The 11039-nt window shown below is 37.6% G+C and overlaps 1 protein-coding gene across 1 annotated transcript in view; it reads right to left on the bottom strand.

The window, feature by feature from the left end:
• Window positions 1-8147: 8147 nt before the first annotated feature.
• TRPM8 (transient receptor potential cation channel subfamily M member 8) overlaps window positions 8148-11039 on the bottom strand; it is a 35541-nt gene continuing 32649 nt past the window's right edge. Inside the window, exons 18-21 of the mRNA XM_063430020.1 lie at window positions 10752-10893; window positions 9098-9269; window positions 8674-8851; window positions 8148-8395 (exon numbers count right to left, since the gene is read on the bottom strand). Of these exons, the coding sequence (XP_063286090.1) occupies window positions 8197-8395; window positions 8674-8851; window positions 9098-9269; window positions 10752-10893 (691 nt within the window). The 3' untranslated portion in view covers window positions 8148-8196. The remainder of the gene's footprint in view (window positions 8396-8673; window positions 8852-9097; window positions 9270-10751; window positions 10894-11039) is intronic.

The raw sequence follows: 11039 nt of genomic DNA, 5'->3' as shown, positions 1-11039 counted from the left end.
AAAATTGTCACGCCTTTAATAAATTATATGTACAATTAAATATATAAATAACAAAATGGGTCATTGCCAAACATTCCCAATTTTCACATAGACAAATAATTCACCCCAACTTTAACAGTACTATACCCACTGGCAATGACCCATAACATAAGTTAACAATAATCCATATAACCAGATATGAATAACATAACCCAAAACATGGCCACAGCAGGCATCATACTCCAAGTGATTTAACATTGTAGGGTCATACCGAGATACCCCTACACCCACCAGGTTGAAAACACCTACGGGCTCCAACCTACCAATTAACAAATTCAACCATGTGAGTATTGTTACCAAACATCACAGCTACGAAAAACTACCTACCCTCCAATATCTTATCCAGCCCCCGCTGCCGTGACCAAAGGGATAAAGGAAGAAATACCATAACCCAAAATTTAAGGGAGGGAGGGTGGGACAACAACAGATAAGTATGGCTGATTAAAATGGCCCCTAATCTAAAATGTCCATTATTAATAACTGATTTCAAATGCCCCGCCCCCAAAACCACCTATCCAATAAACGCCATCATATGCCTGCCTCCTAGCTCTGTCAAGGCCCACTCCCCTTAGCTTTGCTCTTCCATGGGCTACATTATGTCATTTCTAGATATTGGGGGTAGTATGTAGCCTTTGCAAATAGGGCATAAAACAGCAGAAACGGTTAAGTGAAAATGGATATGTGACCACTGAGTGTAATCTCGTTTAATATGTTTTATATAACTGCATATGGTCAAACAGAAACCAAAAGGTTAACTGCAAGTGTAACTGCAACCACAATGGTAAAAGTGGCAATGCAAACACAGATATAATAAACAAAACATAACAACATAATCAATAATCATGCCATGGCTCAGAATGTGGTCATTCCCTCCAGGTTTCACACTACACCAGAAATCATGGAGATTTAGATGGACACTATAGTCACCAAAACAATTTTATCTTAATGAAGCAGTTTTGGTGTATAGATCATGCATCTAAGTCTCACTGCTAAGATTTCTGCTATTTAGAAGTTAAATCACTTTTGTTTCTGTTTATGCAGCCCTAACTATGCCCCCCCTCCCCCCCCTTATATTCCCACTCCCTCATAACCCCCCTGGCTGTGACTGACACAGTATGCATGAGCAAATGGTTTCATTTTCACTCAGAAGTTAACTTAGTTCAGAGGTTTTTATTTCCTGCTCTGTAAATTGAGCTTTAATTATACAAAGGATGCTCCTGCAAGGTCTAGCAGGCTATTAACAGTGCAAGAGATAACACATTCTAAATTAAACAGACTGTTCAGAAAAGAAGGTGTTTAGGAAGGCTTTGCAAATCTCATGCAGGGATATGTGACTAGGGATGCATAAACAAAGAAATGTTACTTCTAAATGGCAGAGAATTGAACAGTGAGACAGCAGGGGCATGATCTACACACCAAAACTGTTTCATTAATCTAAAGTTGTTTTGGTGACTATAGTGTCATTTTAAAGAAATCATTCAATGAAGCATTAAAAGGGGAAACTTGGAAAGTGATATCACATTTTATGAAGAAATTAGGTTTTAACTTCTATCCAAATAGAATGAAATGAAAGCATGGTGCTGATCCCTATAGTGTCATTCAATAGAGAAAGTTCAAGGATGTGAAACAAATAATTACAATAACGTGAATGATTGATCAGACAATAAATAAAGTATGAGGGTGGAGTCTCTTGAATGAGGTTGTGATGGTACTCTGCCATTTCTTCTGCTGAACTCTCAACCTGGTAGGAAAGGTGAAGGGTAATGTATGTGAATGGAAATGGATGTAGTGTGACATATCAAAAGTGTGACAGGGATAGAAAACATAAAGTATATCATGAGAAAAGAGATTTCCCTCAAGCGTAATTTTTCTTTAAAGGGTTAAATTATAGTACAAGAAATAGCACTAAATGAGTCTGTAACAACTTCTTAAAATGAATGAGTCCTAACATTATATGCAAAGTATCTCTAAATCAGATCAAATGCAATGATGATTGAAAAATTGGCAATACTATAGAATAGTAGTCCTAAAACAGCTTGATTACATACAGTGTGGGATGCCAATGCCCACCTGGCACAATAACCAGTACTGCGCACTATAGTGGTTATGGTGCTATAAGGAAACCCACCTGTAATGACACTCCTGCATCAGTTTAGCCACAGTCTCAGGGCTCAGTGTCCAAGTTCAACGCATCCACATCCAACAAGAAGTCTAATCTTCCCAAAAATGACGGTCAAACTCAGCTCAGTGCCTCCACCCCCAATTTGCTTCAGACGTGTCTACTGAGAATGAGTATTATACTACATGGAGACTTGGGCGTGTCAACTTGTAGCAGCAGGTCGCACTCACATTATTACGAATCTAACCAAAATTAATTGACACAAGCCGCAACCGTGGTGCCTTTGATTAACTTAATTCGTTTGCTACCTCCTGGGCTCTTTGTGCATGTGTCAATATTGCAAAATTGATGAAGGGCCTAGGCCTATATATACACCTGCCTTTCTTTGTTCCAGTGCCTTTTTGTTGTTTAGAACCCTTAAGCATGTTGCTATTGTCCTTGCTCCTGATCTTTGCTATTTGACCCAGCTGTACCAGAGTCTGGCTAAGTTTGACCTTGGTTTTTACTTGTTCCTGTACGTGTATCAGACCCCGCTTGTTCCTGAACTCGAGTTCCAGTGACCATATTTATAACATTAGTGCTATTACTTCCTAGTCCCTAATGCACTTTATTATGTCTCCTCACTTTGCCTTTGTTAGGATTGTTGCCTTGTATCTTGCTGAAGGTCCTAGCATACTGTGACAGGTGCCTGGAGTTTGCCTTTAATATGCACTGGGACTTATAATTGCCAATTTACTTGTATCCTTAATGAAAGCAAAACATTCAAAGACAAATCCATTCCATCTGTTCACCCATACATCCCATAAGGTACTAATGTAAAACTACCAGTTTCCAATGAAATACCTTCTCTGTACAGGCTGAAGGGCCAGAGGGAGATGTATTCACTAAAGTGAATTGTGATCAGTCAACAGAAAACAGGGCAATTTAAGCCAGTATTGCAACTTTAGTAAAATTAAATTTATTTTGAATAATTTTCCATACCAATTTTGGCTTAAAGGAACACTATAGGGCCAGGAACACAAACATGTATTCCTGACCCTATAGTGTTAAAACCACCATCTAGCCACCCTTGGCCCCTCATGTCTCCCTAAATATAGTAAATCTTCCTTGTATTCAAGCCTGGAGCTGTAGCACTGCATGCTGTTTGCCTCAGAATAGCAAGCTGTCTGCTGACATCATCAGAAGTGGTGGTTTGATCCAATCACAGTGCTTGCCCATAGGATTGGCTATGACTGACAAGTAGGCAGATCAGGGCCAGAGCCAGCACAATTCAAACACAGCCCTTGCCAATCAGCATCTCCTCATAGAGACACATTGAATCAATGAATCGCTATGAGGAAAGTTCAGTGTCAGCATTGAGACGGAGGAGACACTGAATGGTTGGATGCGTTTTAGGCAGCAATGACCCAGGAAGGATCTCTAACAGCCATCTAAGGAGTGGCCAGTGAAGTTATCACTAGGCTGTAATGTAAACACTGCATTTTCTCTGAATAGACAGTGCTTACAGCAAAAAGCTTGAAGGTAATGATTCTACTCACCAGAACAAATTCAACAAGCTGTAGTTGTTCTGGTGACTATAGAAAAATAGAAACATAGAATGTGACGGCAGATAAGAACCATTCGGCCGATCTAGTCTGCCCAATTTTCTAAATACTTTCATTAGTCTCTGGCCTTATCCTATAGTTAGGATAGCCTTATGCCTATCCCACGCATGCTTAAACTCCTTTACTGTGTTAACCTCTACCACTTCAGCTGGAAGGCTATTCCATGCATCCACTACCCTCTCGGTAAAGTAATACTTCCTGATATTATTTTTAAACCTTTGCCCCTCTAATTTAAGATTATGTCCTCTTGTTGTGGTAGTTTTTCTTCTTTTAAATATAGTCTCCTCCTTTACTGTGTTGATTTCCTTTATGTATTTAAATGTTTCTATCATATCCCCCCTGTCTCTTCTTTCCTCCAAGCTATACATGTTAAGATCCTTTAACCCTTCCTGGTAAGGTAACACTCTAACGGAGTACAAACATATTCTTAATGTTAGAGTGTTTTCCTCTCTATTTAGATTATTGGATCCACCTAAAACAGTAAAACAAATAGTTCACTCACCATATAGATCACTTGCTGTGGCCACTGCTCCTCCACTGGCTGAAATCATCATTGAAGATGATATCCGCCAATCCAATGCTTCCCCTTAGAGAAGCACTGCAGTCTACTGTAGATTGTTTCCACGCTGCACAAGTCAGCATTTCCTCATAGAAATGCATTATATCAATGCATCTCTATGAGGACCGTTCAAATGTTGGATCTGCAAAGATTGCAGGACCACACCAGGAAGGACTTCTAGTGGATATCTGAGTGACAGCTGCTAGCGGTGGCCTTAGGGACAAATGTAAACACTGCCTGTAAATTAGCTGCAATGCATTTGTTTTGTAAATAAACTCTCTGGTTATTTTTCTCCCATATAGTGTAACATCAACCATTCACTCTTTTCAGATAAAAGTAATCACCAGCTTTATAACAGTAAACCAACTCAAAATGGGTTCATTAATAAGACATTTAATGCCGTAGGATGCCAAACTGATGGTGCATGCAGGCAAAGAAAGAGAACAAGACAAAGAATATCACCAGAGAACAAGTCGATTTTGGAAATTGGGTTTATATTAAACGGAGCCATGACTTACCATTCTACTCTCCTAAGAAAGGTCATCACTTTATTTTGCTACTAAGGTCCTTCATTAAACCCTTTAAATCATTTAACTGGAAAGAAAAATAAAGGTCACTTAAAACAATAAGAAAGGGGTGGAATGGACATCAAGATACAGGAATTGTATCAAAAAGTAAAGCACTTAAATAAGCTATTAAAAGTGTTCTGATGTGACAGTATAACAATCAGAACAAGTAAAAGTCACCTAAAAAAGGATAATTACCTTGATTTCCAGTTGCTTGAACCTGTTCTCCATCCTGTGATGAGATAAAGAAAAATATGAAGACTGAGTGGTATATAGGGGTGTATAAAGGGGTGACCTTCCATTCTCTTTGCCCTTTGTCTGTCATTTTATTCTATGTTGTCTAAATCTCACTGTCCAATATGTTATTTTGAGTCTTATCCTCTTTAAAATGTCTTCAATAAATTTACTGCCTCTTGAAATATTAATTGCTCCTAATATCCAGTACTCTAGTTATTTTGCGATTACTATTATAATTATTATCAATCTTAAAGTTCCAACATATTCAACAGTGCTTTACAACGTGATCATGGATAATTGACAAAATAATATCAACAGAAACACATTGCAGAGGGCGCTTAAAACAAACCTTACTATCAGTTAAATAGCTGTATATAGTATATCAATATAATAACTACAATGTTTGCAGGTAGCCAGGAACATGTTCTGAGATTCTGTATATAGAAGAGAGTTAGAATTATTATCCTCATCATGTGCCCTTTCTTCTCTTTTATAACAAACTTTACTTATCTTCATTTTCTTCCACTCACTAGCCCGCTCCCCCTTTGCTGCCTATTCCTTCACCCTTCCATCAACCTGTCACTCACTCCATGGTGTTGTGCGTCTGACTGATCATTTTCACCAAGTAATTCTCCTTCATCACCGCTTCCCAGGCCAGTGTTTCATTGTCTTCCTTCTTGGAACCTGGCAGAGAGAGCTCTGGTTACACAGACTCCATATACAGGACATCATGTCTTTATAATTGTATCTACTTAGATCCCTATCTACTCTATAGTAATACTTGTTAGAGAATTAAGTTATATTCTCCATATTTCCACGTATAAACTACTGTACTATGATATACTCCAAGACTCTCTTATCAATTGAAGAGGTCCAGTATATGGCCTCCATACACCCCACATGCATGAACCTGGAAGAAAAGATTAACCAAGTAGGTATCTGGTGAATGGCCCTTTACCCATCATGCCATGTGCCTTAAAGTGGTAACTAACATAGAGACAGGTATGGGCTTGGCTTGGTATATTATCTAGCCACCAACTCATACCACTCCAATAAGAATGTGCCATATCTACCAAACCATATTTATAGGTACCTATAAAAAATAAGTCTGCTAAAAAAAGTATGCAATGCCTATCTGACAGAACTTCCTTCTCTTATTTTCTTCCCCTAGCCATAAAAATATGGAGCCAGCAAAATGTGATATAACAGTAAAATAAAAAATATTACCCAATATGAAAATAAGCTGGAAAATTTGATTATAGGGACCCACTCCCATAAATGCCTGGGTTACACTGTTATTGGTTAGCTTTGCAATCTGTACTGAAGGCACTTTAAATCAGCAAAAGTACCGTATATAAAATCTTTGCTGGCTTTCCTGAACTTTCAGTCTTGAGTCCTTCAGCCAAGGGGATGGGGTGTATCCATTATGTTATATTTTTTAGTCGTCAGAGTTGATTATTTTTTTCTGATAGAAGACTTTGATAGGTAAGTAAGATATAAAGAACAGGGGATGCCATTTACCAAGCTTCCCCTGGTTAATAATGGGGTCTAACTTTTTTTTTAAACTGGTTTGTAATTCACTTTTCAAGACTCAAATCACTGTGGATAAACGCTTAAATGTTGTTTTAAATACTACAATTACTAAATACTAATTAAAACCTTCTAACAACTTAAAGAGGATCTGTCACCATCTGGGTTCATTGAATAATTTGCAAAGGTGAAATCAAAGCTTGGGGGTCTGATGAGCGGGGGGCAGGCAAAGGTGAGAATTACTAACCTGTCAGGAGCCAACTGCAGCACTGTACTCTTGCACGGACTGCAGGATACTCCATAGAAGGAGTTTAATTTCCCTACATCTGTCACTAGTGACAGCTGGTGAAAATGGCAAGGATTGACGGCAGTATCTCTGCCTAGTGTCAAGATTTGTCAGTCGTAGGAAAAATACTAAGGCAAAGAAATCCCTACTTTGTCTGAGTTTATCTTTTGACAGGGTTGGAATTTCAGTGAAAGTCCAACACAGTCAATCTGAGTATTTCATAAAGATTCTATCTTTATGAAATACAAATTTTTAAGGTGGTGGTGACAGTGCCGCTTTAAAAACTAAGAAAAGGTCTTTGGGAATTAACCAAGCTTAGCAATAAATATATTAGAAACAACAGTGTTTCTTAATCTTTTCTGAACAGACATTTCTCAATTGTAAAATCAGCTTGGTAAAACATTCTAACATTTTAATATAACAAATACAAAGTAAATTCTTAAACATACCTTCATTAGATGCACCCATCTGATAAAAGCAGTAGTGTTACTGTAAACAATTTATTGTGAGCAGTTGCCAAAGACCTTGATGAATACGATATGATTTTTTCCAGTAGTATACTACTTCATTTAAGTTATATAGAATAGGGAAGATGATAACTGACCTTTGTTGGAGAGGATGTGGACATGGGGGCACATATGTACATATGTGGTGGAGTTGCCTGTTGGTAATCAAATTGGCAACAAATAAAAGATTTATTGACACGTGTTTTTCAAAGATCCTTTGAGTTGAATCTGTGTTCCTTCTTATTGTATTGACTGATAGAAGGGCTTTCCCAACTGTCCCAAAAACTATATGATAAAATCACGTTAGCTGCCCGACGGAAACTTACAGCAAACTGGCTTAAACCTGAGACATCCTTTCTACTCCCCCTTCCAATATTCCCTTACCCTACATTATTCCCTGTCCATTAGGTTTAATTTTCTCCTACTATTACATTTCAAAATCACTCTACACGCCTTTACGGTAATATATTCCTAATGATAGTTTACCTGCACAAATAATGACGCCAATGTACTTAATTTTTATTGTATTCTAATTAGTTTTCATTTTCTTTATATTGTTTTCCATCTAATTTCTATTATTGCAAAAAAAATGATGGGTCCACTGATTTAACAATGTATACTGAATGTCATGTGTTCTCACTTTTGCTGGCTCCTACCCTCTAAATAAAGAACTGGGAGATAAAAGCTAGGTTTTTCAGCCTTTGAGTGCATGTGGACCTTTGTTTTTTGTTCTCTATAAAACAATAGTGTTCACTCACAGCATGGGGAAGGTACTGGTTCCTGTTGTTTGCAGCAGCAGCTAAACATCTTCCTGAGTAACATATAGAAATAGGCAAATATGACGAAGGGGAATGGAATGGTGAGTCGATTGCAGTATTCCTGCACCAGAAAATATCTCTGGAACTTCCACACCTGGTCATTGTTCTCCTGCACAGAACCCACTGTGTATCTGAATAGAGTGAAAAAAATGTTTTACTAGTAGAGAAATACCAGATTTTGGAGCTGTGTGCTTCTTACAATAACCTTGTACCCAAAAACAAACAGGTTATTTGATTTGCCAGAAATTGAGTGTCGGACCAAAAGCTGTCAGTGGAAGAGCTAGTAAAGAAGTGACTGTCGATCACAGAGATGAGCCAGGCATCAGTAGATAAAACCTCTGAGAGTTCTACATTGTCCAAAGAATTCATGTTAGATCTGCACCTGTGAGAAAGCTGCATGCATACTCACCCAAACATAGCTATGAGCAGATTGACAAGCAGGATATTTGTGGACAGCATGTAGATACAGACCAATGGGATGGTGATCCACTCAGGAAATCGAGGATTATGGTCATTATCCAGCTCAACGCAAAGTGGTTTGGATTCATTCCCAGTAACAGTACAATGGTCAAAGTCATAGGTGGTTCCTAAAACAGAAAACAAGTTTGATAGCCACGAATGGCTGGTTGGTTCATTGAAGTCTTGCATATTTTCAATCATTAACTTTTCTAAACTCGACTATGGGATATCGGAGTGTCCAAATTCTTTCATTACCTGGATGTAAGAGTTTTACAGCCTAGGGCTGAATAAGGTAGAAGCAAATAGAAGAAACTGGATATGCACACAGTCAGTCCTATATACATTTATATAAATGATGAGTGGAGTAGACTTACCATCCACATCAGATATATACTGCCCGAACACTGCCAGATAGGGTTCATAAATAACTGAGCGGAAAATCCATTCCCAGCGATGCTCATTCAGCCGCAGGATTCCTTGACGGGCAACTCCAAAAGCAATTACCCAAACAGCAAACAGGAAGAGGAAGAAGAACACGTCTATAAGCTGAGAAAAGAGAGAAGCTACTAAAGTTACATTTTTATTTTCCCTTTGCTGAGAATTTAAGTTTGTGAGGTGTTATAAATATTGTTCATATATAAATACTGCAGAATATACTATACACGGACTACAAGAGAATACGGTGAAAGGGAACTGCTATTGCAATTGGAAAGGGTGTGGGTTATAGAGATGCTTAAAATAGATGGAGTTTGTTAGTCTGGATAATGTTTGTTTAGCTGTGGTGATATATGGTGAGTCAAGAAACTGGGTAGTGTTTGCACTCGATTACACGGTGGTGCTGGTATTTTAGAGGTATTTCCTCTACTATAACCTCTCAAACGACAAATCCAAAAAATAAAATAAAAATACCGCACTGAGTAACTCACATTTAAAGCCGAATCCGGCGGTAAAAATTCAGCATCCACTTCCGCGTGGACGCATTTACATTGTGATTTCCAATGAGTTATATGTTTATGAATTTGATTGAGGTTCGACCTTGATGCAGAGCTTTGTGCGTGTAAATATATGAATTTTGAGGCAGTTTTTGCACTATCACAGTAACTTTTGATTAATGAATTTCAAAAGATTGATTTTGAGACTATCTCTTTATATCAAGTGCAAGCATATCTTTGTGTAAATATATGAATTTTGAGGCACTGTCTGCACTGTTACAGTAATTGTCAATCAATGAATTCCAAGGATTGATTTCTAGACTATATATATATTTTCTATTATATATATCAAGCACAGGATTGTTTTCTAAACCATATCTCTTGGCATCAAGTGGATGCAGAGCTCTTTTTGTGTGTAAATATATGAATTTTGAGGCAGTTTCTGCTTTGTTACAATAATGTTCTATCAATGAATTTCAAAGGATCAATTCGGATGAATTTTCAAACTAAAATTGAGATCATCAGAACTTCATATGTACATATTTCTAACTTGGATTGCAAAAATATATATTCCATTAAATTATTTTTTGTATACTAAATCATACTTGATCATTGATTTACTTGTGATACAATATTTAGAGTGCGGTATTTTTATTTTATTTTATGGTGAGTCAAGGCAGGCTTTTGTGAGTAGTGGTGTTTTATTTAATCTGAAAGATATTGTAAGAGAGGACGCAGGTTAGATTAGTTGAGGAAATGTATTTGAGTAATAGAAAGCTAGAAGTGGTAGTAGTGAGCATAATAATTAAGATATATATGGTTTGAGGAAGCATATGGTTTAAAGGTAGAGAAAGAGGTAGGAAGATGCATTATAGCAGGAGGTGAGTGAGGAAAGGTTAGGAGGTGCGAAATTGTGATCAAATGTTTTAATATGCAAAATTGAACATTTTTGAACAGGTATATGGGTTTTTGTCAGGATTAGGGAGGGTTAAGCCAACATGGGCATGTTGAGTAGGACAGTAGTCATCATTTGAACTTACTGAATAGGGATGATGGAATGTTCAAAGATAAATGAATTGTTCTGCAGGGAACTTACCATTCTCTGCAGCATAATGATCTTTGGTCCCAGGTTCCGACTGACAGTAAAGATGTGGATGAGGCGAACAGTGAAGATGATATAATCCAGACAGAAGATGACTCTCCCAGTGTACAGAGCATTAGAATTTGTGCTGTGAAGTCTGTAAGATAAATAATAAGGTCAGGTGCTACTACTATTTTCTGAAGAAGTTGAAACTAGACTTTGCGTTTCAGGTAGGTCAAATAAATCAAATTCCTATTAATCTATGCTCGAACGAATTGTTCCGTCCATGATTTACCTGTGGAG

Source organism: Pelobates fuscus, chromosome 8 (genome assembly GCF_036172605.1).
Source record: "Pelobates fuscus isolate aPelFus1 chromosome 8, aPelFus1.pri, whole genome shotgun sequence".
NCBI classification, from domain to species: Eukaryota; Metazoa; Chordata; class Amphibia; order Anura; family Pelobatidae; genus Pelobates; species Pelobates fuscus.
This window is presented reverse-complemented; position numbering and strand designations above follow the sequence as displayed.